The sequence below is a fragment of the Eumetopias jubatus genome, unplaced genomic scaffold, assembly GCF_037043125.1.
Source record: "Eumetopias jubatus isolate StellerSeaLion01/CBP00866 unplaced genomic scaffold, mEumJub1_p1.0 scaffold_12, whole genome shotgun sequence".
Lineage (NCBI taxonomy): Eukaryota > Metazoa > Chordata > Mammalia > Carnivora > Otariidae > Eumetopias > Eumetopias jubatus.
Genome location: NW_028274818.1, coordinates 29,581,757 through 29,605,452, shown reverse-complemented (window position 1 = coordinate 29,605,452; position 23,696 = coordinate 29,581,757). Strand labels below are relative to the sequence as shown.

Here is a 23,696-nt window from a genome sequence, read left to right as displayed (position 1 = left end):
AACACTAGATGTCACTGCCATACTCCATTCTGCTCTGGAGCTTCTCCACAGACTGCTCACAGCCGATAACTGACAGATCTAGCGAAAGTACAGAACAGAGGCCGCAGTAACTCAAGAGTAACTTGGGGAAATAGCACCATGACCTAATGATCACAATCAGCCTTTTCAATTAAAAAAATATATATATTGGCACAAATTAAAATACATAAATTTATAAGAATCCAATTTAGTTGAATTAAACTGTTTTTTAAAAATCAACTTTATAGACCATCTGGTACTATATAGAATGTTCTTTTATTCCTCTTACCTCGTTTTGGGTACATTGCCTTAAGAGTTCATGTTGAAGTTCTTTTGCTTTTTCTATTCCAGAATCTAATAGGATCTTCATTCCTAAGCCTATACCATCACAAAGAGCATCCATGAAATCCTCCTAGAAAAGTTTTTAAGCATTAAGTGGAAAACCTAGGTTTTATATTTTTAAAAAATATAAAATAATTAAGTTATATTTTCTGCTTATTTTAGGACTATAGTAAGTTCCAAGTTTATTAAATTCAACTACGGCTGGAATAAAAACAGCCTATAAGAAAATCTGTAATCTAGCATTCCACATATAACATGTAATAAGAGATGTCTGTCTGAGGGAGGTGGGCTAGATGGGTGATGGGTATTAAGGAGGGCACTAGTTGTGATGAGCACTGGGTGTTGTATGTAAGTGATGAACCACTGAGTTCTACTCCAGAAACCAACATTGCACTGTATGTTAACTAAGTAAAATTTAAATTAAAAAAAAAAAAAAGAATGTCATCTTAGGACACTGTGTTGCTAGAACACAGTAACATTCTAATATAATACTATGTTTTCAATGGCATGAATACTTAAAGCAAGCAAATACAAATTTTCTAGAATTGTAGAGTTCTTTATGTGTTGATTGGCGGAGCAAACCCTCCAGAGTAGGTACCTATCATCAGCGCAAAGATTCAAAAGGCAAAGTGAACCAGAATTATCAGTACATTTAACCAACTCAGACTGAAACAGTTTTAAATCATATTGCCAAACTATTAAAAGTATGAACTATTTTAAAATAAAAACAGCTTATCATGTTTAGTGATACTATTATCAGAAGTCTACACTGTTCCCTCAGGCGAAGTCTTTCAAAACTAATATTACCAAATTACCTGAACACTGGCAGCCTTGTTGCTACTATTTTCTAGAAAATGCAGCTTGCTCCCTTTAAGAACTGCTAACTGTCCCACATATTTTACAGCTTGTTGTACAATTTGGATTATTTTCTTTTGAGCCTCCTTTACCATTGATGAGATATCTGAACAACATCCCTATAAAACAAAAATGGATCAGTATATCAGACACATGAGATTACAAACAGAGGTAAAGAAAAGACCAGAAAAGCAATTTGAAGAAAACAAATTCTGCATTCATTGATACAGTGACTATGCTTCATAAAATCTCAGTCAGAATCAGAAAACACACAACCCTGTAGCTACTAACGATAATAAGATGACTGGAATACAGCTTCTACCCTCAAAGACCTTACACCCTAATAGGAGACCTAAGACAAGTATGCAGTTAACTAGATAAAAGACAGAAGCAATAAGTGAATGGTCCACACCAAAAAAGGGAAGAAAATGATGGCTCTTTTTTGCCTTTGGAACTTTTCCCATCCTAGTAGCCATCTGAAAGAGGGTTAATGAAGATACTTTCTCTTCTCAGCGGAGAAGAGGAAAGGGAAGTGAAAGGGGGAAAAACAAGCCTTCAACAAAAGGCTTCTACAGCATAGTACGCATGCCCAAGAGGAATGAGGAGGTGCCCCACCGAGGTTTTCTCTCTGTTACCTGCCGACTATAGTGATTCTTCAGAATACTTTTCTTGGCTTGCTTTCTGGGCCATGCTTATAATACTGCTACAAGGTAGGAATTCTCAAACCACACTTAGGCAGGAAGTATAGTCACTAAATTCAGTTTTGCCAACTTAAGTCTCTCCTGAGCTTGGTCTAATCTCCCCTTCAAGTTACCTCTTCTCTCCATCCTTGATTCCTTACGTAAAACATTTCCCATAGGGCTATAGGTCATAACTCCTAAGTTAAGTTCAAAGTGTTCTTCCTAGAGGACGAAAAGAAGGAAAGAAACTACATACCAGTTACTCTAATATGTACTTTCTTGTAACATCCATCCATCTGGTCCTCTACCTTGCCAGATAGGCACTGTTATTTTTATTTTCCCAATGAGAAAATGGGGAGACTTAAAAAGTTAAGCAATTTGCCAAAGGACAGAGAACTGTCCTTTAGCATGCATTCAAAAAGGATTTCCAAATGCCAATAGTGGGTTTGGGGGGTTTTTCTGTTCCTGAACTGCCTTTAAAATCTAAGAGCCAACTAAGTATATCTCACACTCTCTTTTCCACACAACTCCTCAACTAGCTTCCTTCTCCAGGTTCAAGCATAAGTCAGACTCTCAGGTTTTTGGTTCCCCAGCTTTGCTCTCTGGCCAGTCTTCCCTTTCATTTTCATGGCTCTATGCTATCAGAGCATTTCCTTCATCTATCACTTCACCCATACCTGTCTGTAGCCCGCCTCTCTGTCCTAGGGTCATTCTCTTTCCTCACTGCTTATATCCAAAGTGATCCTTCATCCAGTGTGAATTTATAATTAATCCAATAACAAGTATCCAACGGAGTATCTATCATATGATGAGTTCTTGTGAAGAAAGGATTCTTAGCCCCTCTAACTGCCCGAAGGTTACTGCCCATTGAGGTGTGTAGGTTTATAAATATGTTAATATTAAAAGGCATTATAGGTGAAGTACAGGATTATCAGAAAAACAAATAAGAGAAATGCCTAACCAAGTCATGGGAAGACCCGGAAAAACCTCCTAGGGAAGAATAACGGACAATTAAAAATAAACATTTGATTTCAATTTGACTAGTTAGATTACCCAAACAAACATTTCTAAATCCTATCAAGTAAATAGCCCACTCAGGAAGTATTTGATACAACTAACTTTTACTACAATAATAGAATGTAGAAAGTCTTTTGGTGGGCACAAAAACATAAGATTTGTTCAAACATTCTGGAACATTTTGTTATGAAGCAAAGTCACCCATTTAAAAAAATGAAACCTATCCCTTTTGGTATTTTCATATCGGCTCCCCTCATATATTCAAGAAATCCTTTCTTTTTTTTTTTTTAAGATTTTATTTATTTAGAGAGAAAGAGTACGTGCATGCATGCACAAGCAGGGTAAGGGCAGAGGGAGAGGGAGGGAGGAAATCCTAAGCAAACTCCACACTGAACACAGAGCCTGACACAAGGCTTGATCTCATGACCCTAAGACCATGACCTGAGCCAAAATCAAGAAATGAATGCTTAACCGACTCGGCCACCCAGGCGCCTCTATTCAAAGAATTCTTATGGAGGAGTTCACTGAAACGGTGGATGACTAGGTATTATCTAATATCAAATTCCCCACTTCTTCCGTAGTAATAGAATCCTTGATTTTCCACTAGGTATGTAGCTGTCCAGAATAAAAAGTACATTCCCCAATAATACTTGTAACTAGATATGGTCATGTGATGAAGTTCTGGCCAAAGATATATAGAGAGAAATGTCATATGGAAATTTCCAGAAACTTCCCTTCTCTTTGACCCTTCCCTTCTTCGTCACTTCTTCCACCCTGCTGCACTGAACTCAGACAGAGCTCCACCAATATGGTGGACCATGAAATAAAGGGCCATGCTTTAGGCTTGTTAGAAGGGTGTACTGGAAGGAGCTTGGATCTCAAGAAGTGGACCAGAGCCACCATGCCTATTTCCAGATTTTATATGACAGAGAGTAAGCTTTTAGCTTACTTCTTCTTCAGAGCCAAGTCTAATCTCACTTGATATAAGGTAAACAGAAAAAAAAATTATTTTCCTTGCCTGTACATCACCGGGCTTGTGACTAATTCAGCATAAACTGAAACCCAATACATAACCAAAGCCAAGACTTTGCCTTTTTCCCCATAGCCATTATTGAGGACTAGCATAGTAGCATACACATAGTAAAGAGCATGAACTCTAGGCCCAAGACTGCCTCGGTTCAAATCCTAACTCTATCACTTACTGGTTATATATGTAACATTGGATAGTCTACATATCCTTTACCTCCATTTCATCATTTATAAAATGGTGATTAATAACAGTATCCACTTCTGAAGTTGTTATGAGAATTAAATGAGCTAATATTTGTAAATCACTGAGAACTCTCAGTGCCTGGCACAGAGGCCATAAACAACAAACAATTATAGAAAACCACAGTTTCAGAATTGCAAAACAGAAATCACTTCTGAAAATCCAACAGATCTAATTTTGGGGAAGATGCAGACAGTAGGTCAATAAATACTTGCTGAATAAATGAATTCTTCAAATGAAAATCAGCAAATCAATTTACCTGCAAAAATAATTGTAAGTAGCCTCCTAGTTTTTTAACCTCTTGTCTCAATTCATCTTCAAGTCTTGCTGTGCTGGTACAAGGCAGAGTATCATTTAGCCAATGTTTGATCAGCACCACAAGCTGCTCAAAAGCACATGTGACCTGGATAGTAAGTGCCTGGGTTGCTCGATCAGAAGAGAACACTTTGAAAGAAGAAGGAAAATTACTAGAAGAAATAATCTCCAGATAAAAGAACTCATATATGATCACCATTAAAACATTTTAGCATAGTCAGAAAATGCATGTGAAATGTGATAGTCATTTAGAAGAAAACATAATGTGCAGAAAATAATCATTCATGTAAGTTAATAAAAGCTGTAAGGTTGCTTACAGTTATCTTGACTTTCTTCATCTTGTTCTTCATGAGCTTTGGAAATGGCAAATAGCCCGTGATAAATTTTAAGAAAATTATTAATCAGGCTGTCTGCCATGGTTTTTTCTTCATCATAACTCTGTCCAAGAAAATCTAAGGATGACCCAATCAATTCTTTGCAAATTCCAGGAAGAAAAGATTCTGCTGAACTTGAGTAAATAGTGCTTGATTTCTCCAGTAAGCCTATATCAGTAGAAAATAGCCACCTTAAGCCTACTTTTCAGGCACCATAGTTCCAAACAAATGTATTAATGCATGCATATTATAGACTCATTGATCAGTAAATTCAAAGTAGGCTATTCTTATTTCAATGCATTCTTATTTCTATAAGCCAAAGTGAAAACACAATTCTAAAAAGGAGTCAATTAATCTCTCAGTGGAATCAATCCATAGATTAGTAGTTCCTCAGCCACAATACAGACAATGTAAATAAACTAAGTAACCATTGGTTTAATCTCTTCCTTATTTACTTTTTGGGAACACCTAGGAAACTCTGAATTAGTGAAAACAATGGCAGTTACATGAAAAATAATATAAACATAATAAATATAAATATCATAATGTAAATAATTTAATTCATAAGCTGAAAGTGTAGGCAATACTAAAGCAAACTATATTAAAAGGAATGTCTCAATAGGTCTACTTTATACTGGTTTCTTCTCTAGGCATACTGTAATCAAAATAGGCTAAAGCCAATGATTATGTACAGTTAATATATCACATCTCAGTGAGACAGACTTTCAGCATAATTTTCTAAGCACTGTCCAAACCAGAAGTAAATGGAAATAGTTCAAAGAGCTCATATGGAGCCTCTGGAAATAACTATACTGGAATGCTAACTCATGACTATAATGATTCTCATTTAACAAACAAGATTATTTTTTCGGTCCAGTTCATAGGTGATTAAACAGCAAACTAAAAGGAAGGTAGAATAAAGGCAAAGGGTGGGGACTAATAAGGGTCTAGGACAGGGGAGCTTGGCTGGCTCAGTCAGTAGAGCATGTGACTCTTGATCTCGGGGTCGTGAGTTTGAGCCCCAGGTTTGGGGAAGAGTTTACTTAAAAAACAAAAAATAAAAAGCATTTTTTTAAAAAGAGTCTAGACCAAAGATAAGAATTTGATTTGGGAAGAGAAAAAAAGAAAAGCTACAAAATGCAAAGCTCTATCACTGTAGGGTAATAGTATCATGATGATGATAATGATAATATTCTAGTCATCATGAGCAGTTAACAATATATTCTTTGTTTAAGAAGATAATGATGTTATTAATACATTCTAAAATCCAGCATCAACATTTTAAAAAGCCTTGCAAAACTCTAGTTAAAAGTATGGCACTTAAGGTGAGAAGTTAGGACACTTGCTCAACTTCCCAGAGCTGCACTGTGCACCATCCAGAGCCCCATGGCTGCCTGGGCAGGTTCATACTAAAGGTACATGTGGTTTCTGTTTCTCTCTTTGAAAACTGCAAACAAGCAAAGACCTCTTGTATTTTATTTAATTTTTAAATATGGCCCTTAAAAAAGACAGCTTTAATTTCTCTGGAAAAATTACTTTTGTAAAACATCTTACTCTCAAATAATACTGAGTAAATAACTTGATACCACAGATATATAACCTTTTATTATGCTGGTAAACAAAAAGCCTACCCCTTGCTTTGTTTTCCCTTAGATTAAACAAGTAATTATCTTCCTAAAAGGTAATTTTATGATTAAAAAGAAGCTTAATTTCTTTATTTTAAAGTCAAGATGAGCTACAGTTTCTTTCATGACTTCTATTCCATTAATGCTATTATCAAATAGATTATTACATTACACGGTAACTTTAATTTTTTGTTTACTAAGGTATATAGCCTATAAAGTGTGTATGTCTTAAGTATACAGCTTATTGTTTTTACATGTGTGTACGCCCCCACTTAGATCAACGTGTACCAGGTGTCTACAATGGCCTTCCAACAGGTGTCTGTCCTTTTGAGCCATTGTTCTATTCTGAACTACTCTGGCTTCTGTCATCATACATTAGTTCTTCAGCTTCATAGAAATATAATCATACAGTATCTACTTATTATCTGCTTGCTTTCACTCCATATAATGTTTTTGGGATTCATCCAGGTTGTTGAGTGAAACAGTCATTTGTTCTTCTTTATTGCTGTGTAGTGATCCACTGCCACCTGGTAGGCATTTAAATTATTACAGGTAGCTAGCTACACATGCAAATTTGCAGTGTGTGTGTGTATATATATACACACACATACATATATATACAGTGTATATGTCCCCCTCTATAGGAAAATTAATGTTGTAATCCATATTCATATAAAATAATTATGACTGGAAAAATTCCTATAGCTTTTTCTTTTAAACATTTTTTCACATTTGAATTAGCTATTCTACTAAAAGGCTTTGAAATAAATCACATAGCACACAATTTTAGACGTGGAAAGTGCCACCCAGCCCACCCCCTTCACTTTATAAAGAAAATGGAAACTTGTAGAAGATGAAATGATTTGCATAAGAACATGAAACAAGGTAGTAATTGAGCCAGGACTTGATGCTTTTTTCAGTACACAAGAAAATTTGATGAAAAAATACCTGATGAATGGGAAGAATTCAAATTCTGAATTGGGTGGGCTTGTATATCATGTAAACAACCAGAAATTCTTCTATTCTTCATCAAGCTCCTGCTCCTAAAAAAAAGATAAACCATAAGATTAATGGTTATGTACTACATGGAATAATAATATTAAGAATATTCTTGGGGTGCCTGGGTGGCTCAGTTGGTTAAGCGTCTGCCTTCGGCTCAGGTCATGATCCCAGGATCCCGGGATTGAGCCCCGTATCAGGCTCCCTGCTCAGTGGGGAGTCTGCTTCTCCCTCTCCCTCTGCCCCTCCCCACTTGTACTCTCTCTCGTGCTCTCTCAAATAAATAAATAAAATCTTTTTAAAAAAAGAATATTCTTAATTCTCTAAAGAAAATTGGTATGCAGGTGTGTGTTTTCTGTGGAAACATTTTCATCAAGAAATAGTTAAATTCATTTGGTTTATTAAGCAAGAACTTCACTATTTATAAGTACTGTTCTAAGAATATAGTAAATTAATTAAATGGAATACATATTTGTAGAATACTCCTATTTACAGGCTCTAGATACTGTGGTTAAACACAGGAAACATGGTTTCTGGGCTCACTGAACTTAAGGTCCATAGTAAAAGAGAGAAATTAGGCAAATAAGTACAATAAAGTGGTATGTCACGAGAACAGAGCATGCTCTGCTGGAGAGGAACTTGACCTGGCCCAAGGAGTTGGGAGGGCCTCCTGGAACAATGACACTGAAGGATGCACAGGAGTTGGCCAAACGGAGAGGCAGGCTTGGGAAGGAGGGAAGAGTGGTTCGGACACAGGCACCAGGATGTGGGAAGACCCGGTGATAAGAGAAAAGTACGGCGCATGTAAGGACCATGCAAGGTTCAGAAGGACTGCAGTCTAGGACGGGGGAGAGGAGCGGTGGCGGGGGGGAGTCTGGGGTTGTGCAGGTGCCAGCCTGAGGCTGACTCTGGAAGCCAATTAAGGAGGCTTGGATTTTATCCTGAGAATATCCTGGGAAAGATTCTAAAGAAGGAAATGATCTAGGTAAATGAACATTCAAGTAAGCACTTGCTCCACAGTGTGAAAAGCAGAATGCCTGTGAAGTGTAGCAGTAACATAAACAGAGGGAATGACTCTATCTTCACTCACTCTTTCTGCTTTTTCCCTCAGCCTATAAAACCACTCAGATCTCTGCCTGGAGTGTGACTGGCTGTCTAGCTGTTACTCATTCTTCCTAACTGCTACTGGAAAAAGCAGCCTACTTCCAGATTGCCATTTATCTGCCAATTTTCTAAACTCCAACTCCAGCCCTCATTATTTCAATGAAGCTCCTTGAGCTGTGACCTAGATCTAAATCTAGGGGATGGATACTTTGAAGTCTTTTTCCTAACAGAACTCTCTACTATCGTTGGCCACTCAAAGAAAAATACTATTTGTTGAAAAGATTGTTAAACAGAAACGTCTGTAGTTATCTAAGTGTTTCAAATATATTTTCCCCCATGAATTCCTACAAGAAAAACACAGAAATATGACTGATAACAGGGAGAGGAAATATCAACTCTCAATATGACCGATAACAGGAAGAAGAAATATCAATTCTCAAAGGTAACAGTTTTTTGTACTTAAGGCCTGAAAGGAAAGGGTACATTATTACAGTAAGTCTAAACTAGGAAAACTTATTCTTCCAACACTATCATAGTTAAACAATGTTTAAACTCAAATAAAATGCTTGTCATTCTTTTTAAAGAATTTTTACTTAACCTCAGGGGAATTTTACTTTTAACCGTCCACAGGACGTATCAAAATTTATAGGCAGCCAAACCAGTCTATTTTGTCACAGAGCGGCTATGACATATCATTGCCTGGTAGCGGTTCCATAATTAGGAATCTGTCAGTGTTTCCATTACCTGCAGGCATTCTCAGAGTTTGCAATTCTGTCATAAACATTCTTACAAGGCTGAAACTTCATATACAAGGTCTCTGACCAAGAGCAATTCATTTTTTTAAAAATATGATACTTTTAAATTATAGAAGTTCTCAAGAAAACATCTCTACCAAATGAAAACACCTAATTTCAACATCTTAAAAAAATATCAAAAGAAGTTTTAATTTTTTGGTAATAATTTAAACTTTTGTTGGTTCCCTAGTTATTAACCTAGAAGTTAGCAGAAAATAAGATGTAAATCACCAACTTTCAATAAGCTAATTTTGTTTTTTAAAGATTTTATTTATTGGGGCGCCTGGGTGGCTCAGTTGGTTAAGTGACTGCCTTCGGCTCAGGTCATGATCCTGGAGTCCCGGGATCGAGTCCCACATTGGGCTTCCTGCTCAGCAGGGAGTCTGCTTCTCCTGCTGACCTTCCCTCCGCTCATGCTCTATCTCATTCTCTCTCTCAAATAAATAAAAAAAATCTAAAAAAAAAAAAAGATTTTATTTATTTATTTGACGGAGAGAGACACAGAGAGGGAGGGAACACAAGCAGGGGGAGTGGCAGAGGGAGAAGCAGGCTTCCCATGGAGCAGGGAGCCCGATGTGGGACTCGATCCCAGGACCCTGGGATCATGACCTGAGCCGAAGGCAGACGCTTAACCGCCTGAGCCACCCAGGCGCCCCAATAAGCTAAAATTTTTGTGTTCATTATTTTTAATTAGTTTTTAAAATTCAAGTATAATTAACATATAATGTGTTATATTAGTTTCAGGTGTACAATATAGTGATTCAACAATTCTATATATTGCTCGGTGTTCATCACAGTAAGTGTCCTCTCCATCCCCTTCACTATTTCACTCATCGTGTCACTCCCTGATGTTCATTAATTATTATGCTCATACTGTGATCCATAATTCTAAGTACACCAAGTTTGTAACTGTTTATAATAAAATATAATAAGAAACCAGTATTATAAAATCTAAAGGGATTTACAAATCACCCTCTGATGAATTTGTAGTTCTGGTCTGAATTTTTGGGAGGTTTATGTTACTCCAGGTTAGCTTAAGTACCCCAAGCCCTTCTGCTCAATTTCCCCCAAGGGCCATCTTTAGCTCATTTTGGAGAACCCAACACTGTTTTGAAGTCCTCAAGATAAATCACCTGAAGATATCACTATCTGTTTATTGGTATTAAATCAGAAATAAGATCCCCTCTGTAGTCCAAGATTTAATCTTACTTAGCACATACAAGCACCCAATAATAAGAACTGCCATTTATGCAACACCTAACCACTGCAGTGGGAGTTCTACATACTTTATCTCTAATCCTTAGAACTACTTCATGACATCATCATCAGTCCCACGGTGGTCATAGTAGAAGTAGCAGGAGAAGCAATTGTTTTTATATATGACCTCACTTAAACTTAGCAATAGGCTCTGTAGAAAAGATATGTATTATTGTCTCCATCTTACAGATGAGAAAACTGAAGCCTGAAGATGTAATGTCACTTGCCCTTGGCTGCACTCGGCAGAAATCACTCTATTATACACCTGAAACTAATATAATACTGTATGCTAATTATACTGGAATTAAAATTAAAAACTTAGTGAAAAAAAGTTAGAACCTAGGACTCTGACATGAGCCTGTGACTTTTTTATTATAATACATTGTAGGGGATACAGATATGTATCTTACGCTCAAGGAACTCAGAATCTGTTTAAAGGACATGTTTGTATTTCTCTTAGCTTGAAATACACAGCTGTTACATACAGAACATATAAGATAACATGTATCAATTAGTATTTCTTGGCTATTTCTTACTGTAGCTTAGCAGTTACCATGAAGCAAACAGAATAGAGGTAACAGGAGGAAGAGTTGCTCTAAAGTAGTTCCATCTCTTTGAAATTTTATGAGTTTAAAATAAGCATAGTCAAAAACAAGAAAGGCCCAAAAAGGTCTGGAAACTCAATGAATTCTGAGCTGCAGCTGAAGGTGATGAAGTAAGAAAAAAAAAAGGAGAGAGAGAGAGATTTAACCAGAAAGATTCTGTTCTGATGCAACAGAAATGCAATATGGCGTAGCAGTCAAGAAAATCAGGATCTTTGGAGTCACTCAAACCTGGATTTGAGTACCAGCTCTTCCTTTATCAGCTCAGTGAGTTTGGACAACTTATAACCTCTTTAAATCTTCAGCCTCTTCATCTGTAAAAGGTGGGTAATGACAGCACTAACCTCATAGTTTTGTGTAAGAACTACATGAGATAATACTTAGCAAGCACTCAGTCAGTGTTCCTGATAATGATGATGCTTCTGTTGGATGGATGAATGCCACTGACTCTTACATCCTGAAATATCCCAAATCCCTCCTTCCAAGTTCTAGACCTGAATATATGCACTTGGATGTTCCCTGGGAATCTCAAGCTCATCGTGTTCAAAAATAAACTCATCTGACCCTCCATCTCAGGGAACACCACCTTCCCTTAGCCAGTCACCCTTGTTAGACAGGGATTCACCCTTGAGCCCTTTATCACCCTCAACTTCACAGCTAGCCAAGTCCTTATTGATTCTTCCTCTTGAATATGTATAAAACCAGACTTTCCTTTCCAGTCCTTCTGCCTGACCTGATCTTGGGTCTTTATCAACTGTTCTTCTAGTTTCTTCAATTCCTGGTCTTCAGGACAAAGAGTACTTTTTATTCATCTTTGTATCCTCAAGAAATAGCAGACAGTAGTCTTGTTTCAAAACCAAATGAAGAAGTATTTATTTAAAAAGAAGTCTTTGTTTAAAACCCAAATTAAGCAGCTAAATTGGTTCCAAGACCAAGGCCTTTCTATTATACCATTTTGCCCCTCTGTAATCTAAGCATCTGAGGTCTAAACGGAACTAGTTTTTCCTTGAAAAGCATCTATTCACTGTGGAAGTCTTTTATGCTTTTAGTTAATAAACAGCATTTGTCATATATAGAAGTTCTCTATCACCATGATTTATTCTTCTGTGGTGCTAACTTGACAGCATTTAAAGTTCTATAACTTATAATAAAATATCATAGAATATGCCAAGTTCTTGAAAAATGGTAATTTAAAAGTAATAAACACTATTCATTTTTATAGGAAATTAGATTTATGCTATTCTAAGTTGTGCTTAAGATTTATATGGTGAGATGCTGACCATTTTTGTTCCTATTCTAACTGACTGATATAAACAATTTAATGCCCCAAGTGCTGTAATGTGATCAGTAACATACTATTTCTCTTATATTACTGGGTTCCCTGCACAGACATATCCATTATGACAATAGATAGTTCTTTTAAAATAAGGAAATGATATATATATAAATATATACCCAGAACAAAAAAACCAATAATAAATGTCTTTACCTCCTTCTAGAAAAAGAAGAAACTGGTGCATTTGTAATGTCAGGTTCCCATTCATCCTCAGGATCACAAAAGACATCTTCACTCTTGTTACTATTATTACTCTAAGAAAAATAAAATATATGGTTTCTATTAATTTGGGTTAAAAAATGTTTAGCAACTGGGGCGCCTGGGTGGCTCAGTTGGTTAAGCGTCTGCCTCCAGCTCAGGTCATGATCCTGGGGTCCTGGGATTGAACCCTGCACTGGACTCCCCACTCAGCGGAGAGTCTGCTTCTCCCTCTCCCTCTGTCCCTCCACCAGCTCATGTTCTTTCTCTCTCTCTCAAATAAATTCTTTTAAAACATGATTAGCAACTAAGAGAAAACAAAAGTTTAAATTTGTTACATTTAAAATAAAAAAATTAGCAAAATTACAGGTTATCTGGCAGAAGTCTAAAAATATCACATTCCTGGGGCGCCTGGGTGGCTCAGTCAGTGAAGCATCCGACTCTTCATTTCAGCTCAGGTCATGATCTCGGGGACCTGAGATTGAGCACTGCATTGGGCTCTGCACTCAGCAGGGAGTCTGCTTGAGATTCTCTCTCTTCCTCTCCCTCTGCCCCCCCCACTCACACTCTCTAATAAATAAATCTTAAAAATATCACATCCCTGACAAAAAAAATCAAGCACATGATGCTAGAAATTGTATTGAAAGAGCTCTACTAATAAAAGCACAGAAATCATTAAATGATTCAAAAACATAAACTTGGGATATAGAAGACAGTAAAAACAGAAAAGATAAATCCTCAGTAGAAAAATAAAAGAAGGGGGGTGGGGCAATGTGTTAGCCTGGTGATGGGTATTGAGGAGGGCAAGTATTGAATGGAGCACTGGGTGTTATACGCAAACAATGAATCATCAAACACTACATCAAAAACTAATGATGTAATGTATGGTGACTAACATAAGAAAATTAAATTAAAAAAAAGAAAAAGAAAAGAATAATCTGAAAACATTAAGATTCAATCACTCCCTGGTCGAATATATTAATCATGATAATAATCTGAATTTTAAGTATTTAAAGTAATATTAATTAAAGTTCTAGCAAAATACTATACATATAGAGCTTGATTTGAAATAGTATAATTATATAGAAAAATAATCAAAGAATATTGCAACAGTTGAAAGTAGGAAGTAAGATAATAACGAAGTTAACTCACCTACCACATTTTAATGTATATGATAAGGCAAGAATGATCAAATGACTTCAATACAGTTTTTTTGTTGCTCTAATTACACAAGCAATCCACATTCATTGTAGGAAATTTGGAAATCCACATTCATTGTAGGAAATTTGGAAATTATTAACACGTATAAACACACAAAAGTGTAACCACTCACAAACCCATCATTTAGAGATGGAGGAAGGAACACTCAGTTCCTTTCAGTCTTTTTGGATTTCCTGTTATAAATAATATACCTTGCATCCCTGGAATTAACCTTACTTGATCATGGTATAAGTATTCTTTGAGTATATCTTTGGGTTTGATTTACTGACATTTTTCTTTCTTTCTTTCTTTTTCTTTCTTTCTTTCTTTCTTTCTTTTTCTTTCTTTCTTTCTCTCTTTCTTTCTCTTTCTTTCTTTCTTTCCTTTCTTTCTTTCTTTCTTTCTTTCTTTCTTTCTTTCTTTCTTTCTTTCTTTCTTTCTTTCTTTCTTTCTTTCTTTCTTTCTTTCTTTCTTTCTTTCTTTCTTTCTTTCTTTCTTTCTTTCTTTCTTTCTTTCTTTCTTTCTTTCTTTCTTTCTTTCAGATTTATGTATTTATTAGCAAGAGAGAGAGAGAGTTCATGCAGGGGGGAAGGGCAGAGAGAGAGGGAGAAAGAGAATCCCAAGCAGACTCTGAGCTGAGCACGGAGCCCGACACAGGGCTTGATCTCACAACCCTGAGATCAGGACCTGAGCCAAAACCAAGAGTCGGACACTTAACCAATTGCACCACCCAGGCACCCCTGATTTACTGACATTTTATTCAGGATTTTTATAGCTACGTTCATATGAAGATGGGTTTGTAATTCTCTTATGAATCATCTTTTCAGTTTTTGTGGTTTTTGTTTGGTTTGATTTTAATTGGTTAGGTTAGCATCATAATTGTGACACTTTATATCCTTTGCTATGTTCCAGAATAGTTGAAACACAATCATATTTACCTGTTCTCTTATTTTTTACTTATTTATTTATTTATTTTTTAAGTACGCTGTAAACCCAAATGGGGCTTGAACTCATGACCCTGACATCAATAGTCACATCCTCTACCGACTGAGACAGCCAAGCACCCCTATTCCTCAGTGGTTTAAAAAAGCTTCCCCATGGGGCACCTGGGTGGCTCAGTCATTAAGCGTCTGCCTTCGGCTCAGGTCATGATCCCGGGGTCCTGGGATCGAGTCCCACATCAGGCTCCCTGCTCAGCGGGAAGCTGCTTCTCCCTCTTCCACTCCCTCTGCTTGCGTTCCCTCTCTCACTGTGTCTGTCAAATAAATACATAAAATCTTAAAAAAAAAACAAAACCCTTCCCCATAAAACTGATTGGGAGCTGCACCTTTTTTTATAGTTTTTGTTTTTCTTTTTGAGGCTAATTTGTTGACAAACTTTTCAATTTATTGCATGGTTATTCATCCATTAAGCTAACTTTCATAATTGATCTTTTTCTAGAAAGTCTTTTCTTTCTAGAAAATTATAAAATTTATTAGCGTAAAGTTTTACATGTAAAATAATTTTTAAATGCTTTTGTTATCTTTGTATAAATGCCATTGCCTATTCCTAAAATCACATGTTCATCTTTTTAAAGAACCAGAACTTGAGATTCATTTCTAATTTATCAATTATTGCTTTTATTTTTAATCATTCCTTCATTTGCTTTCCTTTGTTTTATTTTGTTATTTTCTAGATTGAGTTAACTAGTTTATTTTCATTTTTCCATTACATGAATCAAACATTAAGGATATAATTTGACAGCATCCTGTAAGCTTTTACATATATCTCCATTATTTTATATCTAAGTAGTATAGAATATAATTCTATATAGAGTCACATTATTTACAGGTGAGATATTTAACAAATAGTAGCAACAATTTAATACATCTTGCAACTATTGTTAAATGCTTTAGGGATACTAAAATAATCATATGGAGAAAAATTACTTTTACATCCATACCTCTCACAATATACTATAACAAATTCTATGTGACTCACAGAGGTAAATGTTTACAAAAAATTAAAAGTAAACAGAGAAATGGACAATATTTCAGTAAGAAGATCTCCAGATTAATAGACAGACTCAAATATACCAGATTTAAAATGGCTGTATAACAAAACAAAACCAAGAAAAAAGTCAGTGTAATCAGGAAAAAAATTATTATAAATACAAAATAAAGGTTTACTATCAAAATATGTTAGAACTTTTATAGACATATTAGTTCATTACCCATATTTCAAAAGTGTGAGCAAAATTCAAAGGACATGAACACATACTTTACCTATAAAGAAACAAAGAGTCAAACCCTCAGATTCACTAATTATTAATACATAAATTAAAACAGACTGGTAGCATTGGTAAATGGCAATATTTCTGACAAGTAATTGTTATTGAGCATCAAAATGTAATAAAAAATCATATTTTGGGGTACCATTTTAGAAAAGAGAAAACAAGGAAAGAAGATATTAAAAACTAATATGTGTAAGGATATTTTTAGTTCTATTAAAATAGCAAACAACTGGTAACACCGAAAAGCGTAGCAATGGGGAAATGTAATTATATAAAAATGCACATTATAGGAACTGAAGATAATTACAAATGATGCAAAGTGTGTTATATCTGTCGAATTTCTTCTTCTCTTAAGCTTAAATGTAAAATCTTGAAAACACAATTATAACTGTGAACAGATTCAGCACTAAATTTCTCTATTACAGGTATAACTATATTAAATCAAGAAAACCCCATCTACAGGCAAAAGTAAAGTGAACATACATAATTGTTAATATTGGTTGGTTTGGGTAATGTAAATTGCCTTTTCCTTTATTTGCCAAATTTTCTTTACAAAGAACACGTCACTTGTATATATTTTATTTCAAAACTTTACAGAGATTTTAATAATATTCCAAACCTCATAAAGTTCTTTCATTGCTGCAAGCTTAGATTCAAACTTTTCCAGACTCCAGAAAGTTGAGATCCCTAGTTGTAGGTTACGAACCCGAACAGAAGTGTCAGAACTACTTCCTTTATCTGATATATCATGTCTGAAAGAAAAACCAAAGAAAAATGCTTATCCTAAAACATACATACCCATTTATGAGTTTTCTGAATCAGAATAACTTCCATAAAAATTCAGTCCACTGATTAAATCTTTCCATTGTTAAGCATTTTTATTACAATGAAAAATCATGTCTAGTATATACTATATAAAAATAACTTCTTATATAAAAATTATAAAAATCAAATTCTAATTAGGCATATTTCCTTCCAAACATGTAATACTAGTAAGCTTGCAACTCAGAAGAAGCGAAGTAGGGCGCCTAGATGGCTCAGTCGTTAAGCATCTGCCTTTGGCTCAGGTCATGATCCCAGGATCCTGGGATTGAGCCCCGCATTGGGCTCCCTGCTCAGCAGGAAGCCTGCTTCTCCCTCTCCCACTCCCCTGCTGTGTTCCCTCTCTCGCTGTGTCCCTCTCTGTCAAATAAATAAATAAAATCTTAAAAAAAAAGAAGATAAGTAAATTCTTAAAACACCTAAAATTATTGTTTATAAAATATACTTATTTTATAAACATACTTAGTATATTTAGTATGGTATGTTAATTGTTGAAAGTCTTTTACTCCAGAGTGAGCTCTAAAGGGGAGTCTAAATGTGTCACTGGGAATTCTGATACAGTTCTCTCCTAGACAGGCAATATAGATACTATGTCTTTGCAGAAATTAAATTTAGAAAGCAATCATATGAAGGTCAGTTAGTTTAAAACAAAGAATTACTTTATAATTAGGCTAATAAATTGCTCACCTGCCAAAAACATAACATTTTTTAAATTTGCTGCTGATGGCATTGGCTTCCTGAATCATCATTGAGAGTTTCATGGAGCTCCAATTTGTCTGAACTAGTAGAAAACACACAGAGATGATTCAAAAAACATATATGAGCCCTGACTTATATCACTAGGCAGAACATCTCCTGAAAAAAAAAATATTGATTTTAAATAAATGGTTTTAACCTTTGCAGAAAGTATTTGAGTTACTTCTCCTCAAGCCTGAAATAAAATATTCTTCAAAGAAAATGATGTCTTTCACTTGTGGAGACACAGTAAAAAAACTGAAAGTGATATAGTACGTTGATAACAGAAAGGATTTTGTAAGAGAGGAAATGCCAAAGACAATGCTTTGTCTCCTGATATCTTTAAATATTTTTTTCTGATTAATTTTTTTCTTAATTTCTAATTTGTTTAAAGTATTGGGTAAAGCATACTACAGCCTTACTTATATAGAACCACAATCCTTTTTTATTTTGCCTGAAAATTAAAACAAACAAACATATATTTCAGGACATCAAAACAAAAATGGGAAATAATTTGGCCACAATTCCATTTTCCTAATTTAAAATTAAAATTTTATCATATTTTCTATATCACCTAAATTTATCACCAATTTCCCATCACAACACTTCTTTGAAAGGATAAAATTCATTATACACATGGTAAAAAAAAGCAAGTATTCATTGCAAGACCCTGTTTTTAGGCTCTAAGAAGAATAAAAAGATGTATTAGTAAAGGTATTTACTTACCTCTTACAACAGATATAACAAGCATTAATAGTTTCAGATTTATTTAAAAATAGAAGTTATACAATACAACTACCAAGTATTCTTGCTAAAAATTTGAATCAGAATCTGACAGGCCTGAAGAAATAGCTACGATTTTATAAGGAATATAGGGGCAGAGGAACGTGTTAAGCAACACTATGGAGCTACAACAGCAAGATCCAGAATGTGGGAAACTACAGGATAAATAACTTGATTTCTTCAATAAACAAATTACAAGAGGAAGGAGAGAGATAAGAAAGGCAAATTTACAGATTAAGAGACTTAAAAAGGGGCACCTGGGTCACTCAGTCTGTTAAGCATCCCACTCTTGGTTTTGGCTAAGGTCATGATCTCTGTGCTCAGCAGGGAGTCTGCTTGGGCCTTCTTTCCCTTTGCCCCTCCCCCACCCACTTGTGCTCTTGCTTGCTCTCTAAAATAAATAAATAAATAAATAAATAAATAAATAAATAAATATTTTTTATAAAAATGGGGGTGCCTGGCTGGCTCAGTAGGTAGAGCATGTGACTCTTAATCTCAAGTGAGTTCAAGCCCCACTTTGGACATGGAGCCTACTTGATAAAAATGAAAAATAAATATAAAGAGATTTAGGGGCACCTGCGTTACTCAGCTGGTTAAGCATGTCTGACTCTTGCTTTCGGCTCAGGTTGTGATCTCAGGGTCCTGAGATCAAGCCACGAGTCAGGCTCTGTGTTCAGCTTGGAGTCTGCTTGAGATTCTCTCTCTCTCTCCCTCTGCCCCGCCCCCCATCCCTGCTCACGCAGGCACTCTCCCTCTCTAAAATAAATAAGTTTTTAAAAATAATAATAAAAAAAGAAAATAAGACTTACAAAGCATATCTACCAAACACAATGTGTGGATCATGTTTGTATCCTGACTCAAACAAAAAAGATATAAAAAAATTGTATGGGAAAATTGAATGTAGACCAGAAATCTGATGAGTATAAGAAATTATTATTCATATTTTTAGGTTTGATAAAAATATCATGGTTATGCTTAAAGAGTGACAGAGAAAGACAGAAAAGAGAGTCCTTATCTAATGCAGAGATACATAGTGAAGTATTTACAGATCAAATGATATGATGTCTTGGAGTTGCTCCACAACAGTCCAGGGAGGCAAGGGGGCTGAGTACAGCCAGAACAAGACTGAACATGTGTTAGAAATTGCTGAAGTTGGATGATAAGTATGTAAGATTCTGTTGTAGTAACCTCTCTACTTTAACAGTTTGTTTGAAATTTCCCATAATGAGAAAAAGTCATTAAAAACATGCCATGTTCTATACAGCAAAGTAGAAGTATACACAAAAAATAACATCCAAGTGAAAAAGAAGATGAAGTACCCAATGATTTAGTCCAATCTAGATGTAAGACCTAAAACATTAGAAGAGATTGCATTTTTAAAAACATGTTACACATTAAAGTATCACTTGAAATTTTGTTTACTATTTGCTTATGTAACTAAATATTCTAAAAACTGAATATTCTGAAACAATCATGCATACAAATTTATTTAGATCCAAAAAGGTCAGCAACATCCAGAATAAACCATTTTTAATATATAAAGGCAACCAACTCTAACATTTTAGTAATTATATCATAAGAAATAACATACACAAAACTTTAGAAAATGCCTGCTAAAATCATCATATACTCACTTAAAAAAGTTTTATCTCTATTACTTTGATTTTGCTGTAGTATTTGTACTTCTTTAGCAATTTTTTGCTTCTCAGTTTCTAAAGCTTCCAGAATTCTTGCATGGCGGATGCTGTGGTCTTCTAAAGCCTAATTGATATTTATTCACATAGACCCATACATGAAAATATACAAAGAGAGAAATTATAATTGATAATGGTAACACAGCATAATTAAACTTCATTTTACAGTACATGTTTTATTAAGCATACAAGGCCTTTAAAAAGTGATTTATAAAATATCTTTATAAAATCTGACCCCATAAAAAAATCATTAGGAATTTTTGATGACATAAATTAATCTTATTCTTCCCAATGACAGGAAGTAAAAAAACCTTTAGGGAAAAAAAAGAGAGAGAGAGAGAGAAAACCGCTCAAAAGAGCCCACATTCAAGAACATTTGTTGACCAAATAAAGTTAAGTTTAAAAGACACCACAAAAACCTTATTTGCCGCAAAGAGACCTTATACCCCATTAATAATTACTGTTTTCAAGATTTAAACAGCTCTGTTTTTTCCTCTAAAACTCTCTCAGGTGGTTCACTAGCTACTTTGTGTCTTAGAATTAACTAGTTACATATTATCACCATATTATAGTATAAGAACTTTGGGGTTACTAGGGGTATTTTCTTCTACCCCCACTCTCACTACAAAACTTGGAAAAAAGAAAAATAAAATTGCTATTCGAGGACAAAACTTTGAGATTAAGATATAAGGAATCAAAGCAGAGATGAAAACAGTGCTGCTCAAACTTTAGTATTTGTCAAAATCCCATGCAAGACTTGTCAGAATAGATCTGGGCCCCAACTCCAGAGTTTCTGACTTAGGAGTTCTGGGGCCTAAGACTGCATTTCTAACAGTAATGCTGATGTTGCTGGACTAAAGACCATATTTTAACAACCACTAATATAAGAAGAAAGAATACCCAAGAAGGTTGATAAAAAGGTAACTCAAGATATTAAAATACTGACGATCTGGTTTTATACTTCAGTCTTCAGAACTTGATTAATATGAGTCAGCCCCTAAAATATATCTCTGCCCTCACTGAGATGATAGAAGTTTCAGGGCCTGAGCTCATAGGACTAGGGTAATGAACGCCCTACTCTGAGTTCTCTTAGGAGTCACTCAGGCAAGGAGACTGCTGGTCACACTTTCCATGGATGGATAATGCTTCATTCTGACATGAGGATGTGACCCAGTATAAGAGCTGTGCCTTTCTTCCTTCTACACATTGTACCCTAGCACCATGTCATTCATTTACGTTATTTGGCCTGATGGATCACAGGATAGTTGTGGAGGCATAAAAGGGGAAAACTGTAATGGAACCAGCTCAAAATAAGAGCTCTGTCCCTTTCAAAATGTTGTGTGATGATGTGTGAGCAGAGCTGGGAGCATTAACAGGTTGTAAGCTTTCAGGCAAGAAGAGCCCTTCTTGTAAAAAAATTAAAAAAAATAAATGAAATGATCTTAACTCCCCCAAAAAAAGAAAAAAGAAGAAGAAGAAGAAGAGCCCTTCTCATCAGGAGACCCAGATTCGGCCATCTCCTCCTAGGTACCATGAGTTCTTAAAAAAAAAAAAAAAAATCCCGCTGTTGCTCAGAGCCAGCTATTTACAAAATGAAATTACCTGTTTTGCAGCCAAAGTCTCCATTTCTAATCGCTTTTTGTTGACATAGATTTCCTGTTCAAGTCGCTGTTTTGCCTTTTCTAATTCCTCAATTTTGTCGTTAGCCTTTTGGTTATTTATTTCCTGCATTTTCTTCCTTTGAGCCTCTTCCTTCTTTAAAGAACAATAAAAAGTAACAGACAAAAACACACAACCTTTTCTCAAAAAACAATATAAAAAATGTACAAGAGTCCATTTCTTTAATCAATGTATAAGAAATTGACTCATCAATAGAAAAGTTGCCCTGTAGTTTTTCTTCCTCATTCAGCTTGACTAATATAACTTAAAATAAGTATCACTAGTCAAACCTTCTAGAGCACGTTCCTCTAAAATGGGTTGTGGGAATGCAAGATGACCAGGAAACCCATAGAGAGCCATGGGCTCATGTAGGTGGAGGACAGAAGCTTCTCTATTTTTCTTCTTCTTCCAACAGCTATTTGTCTACTACTAGCTAGCTTCCTAAAGTAAAATTAAAGAGGGCCAAGACTCACTTGGCTTTGACTCTCTAGTCTTTGATATTCCCCTAGTTTCCTTCTAGGGATATTCTCAATTTTACAGTCAATACATCACTTAGGGTGCACAAGCAGAGAAAGAAAAAACCAATTCTGCCTTTTACCAGTTCTGCTTCCAATGCTTTTATTTTGCTTTCATAGGCAGCTTTTTGAGAAGAAAGCTCTTGCTGAGCCATTTCTTTTGCAATTTGGATTCCTTGCATCATTTCTTCCTTTGCTCTCAATTGTGCCTCTTTTATTTCTGCTTCAAGTCTACAAAGTAGCAAAATATTCACAGGATACATTGTCAAGAATCCTTTATATACCATAGTGGTTCTTAATCATATTAAATTGTTTTCATTAAACAAAAATTTAAAACTCAACATTTAATTTCTGACACTGTCAACAATGTTTTAAATTTTTATTGCTTTTAGAATGGCTTACACAAAACAGTATAAAAGGATGAAAATTTGCTTATTTCTTAGTTACTATAGCAGATGCCTGATACTTAAGTAAATATATTTTTCTAATCCTTTTTTTTTTTTAAGATTTTATCCATTTATTTGAGATAGAGCGAAAGAAAGAGCGCAAGCAGAGCGAAGGGGCAGAGAGAGAGGGAAATGCGGCTCCCCAAGAAGCAGGGAGCCCAATGCGGGGCTTGATCCCAGGACCGGGAGACCACGACCTGAGCCAAAGGCAGATGCCCAACCAACTGAGCCACCCAGGCGTCCCTATATTTTTCTAATCTTAAAGAAAATAAGTTATATAAAAATACATCATAGTGAACATTGCAGTAAACATTATAGTTAACATCACAGAAAACACATTAACGGTAATTTTTTTTTTTGAGAGAGAGAGCACATGCATGCACGTGTGTGCGCATGCATGCGCATAGTGCGGTAGGGGCTGAGGGAGAGGGTAAGAGCAAAATGTCAAGCAGACTCCAACTGAGGCAGAGCCTAAAACGGGGCTCAATCTCATAACCCTGAGGTTATGACCTAAGTTGAAATCAAGAGTTGGACGCTTAACCAATTAAGCCACCCAGATGCCCCAAAATAAGGGTATTTTATGTTTAACAATGGCTAGAACAAAAATCGTATTTCATATATCAATAACTTTTAATTCATGTTTAGGTCATAGGTTAGGGAAAACATTGAAATAACTCTAAAAATGTTATGAGAGCTGATAAAATAGATTGTGTATTTTCAACCATCTATAATAATTTGACATTTTGGTAAGTCAAAACATTAAATTAGGTTTGTCATCTTTCAA

The 23,696-nt window shown here is 35.3% G+C and overlaps 1 protein-coding gene across 1 annotated transcript in view; it reads right to left on the bottom strand.

Annotated features, from left to right (window-relative positions):
• KIF14 (kinesin family member 14) overlaps nucleotides 1–23,696 on the bottom strand; it is a 55,896-nt gene that overhangs the window by 6,779 nt on the left and 25,421 nt on the right. Inside the window, exons 17-27 of the mRNA XM_028120253.2 lie at nucleotides 22,550–22,697; nucleotides 21,895–22,047; nucleotides 20,233–20,359; nucleotides 17,768–17,861; nucleotides 16,878–17,010; nucleotides 12,742–12,842; nucleotides 7,445–7,539; nucleotides 4,815–5,039; nucleotides 4,442–4,626; nucleotides 1,176–1,334; nucleotides 308–430 (exon numbers count right to left, since the gene is read on the bottom strand). Of these exons, the coding sequence (XP_027976054.1) occupies nucleotides 308–430; nucleotides 1,176–1,334; nucleotides 4,442–4,626; nucleotides 4,815–5,039; nucleotides 7,445–7,539; nucleotides 12,742–12,842; nucleotides 16,878–17,010; nucleotides 17,768–17,861; nucleotides 20,233–20,359; nucleotides 21,895–22,047; nucleotides 22,550–22,697 (1,543 nt within the window). The remainder of the gene's footprint in view (nucleotides 1–307; nucleotides 431–1,175; nucleotides 1,335–4,441; nucleotides 4,627–4,814; nucleotides 5,040–7,444; nucleotides 7,540–12,741; nucleotides 12,843–16,877; nucleotides 17,011–17,767; nucleotides 17,862–20,232; nucleotides 20,360–21,894; nucleotides 22,048–22,549; nucleotides 22,698–23,696) is intronic.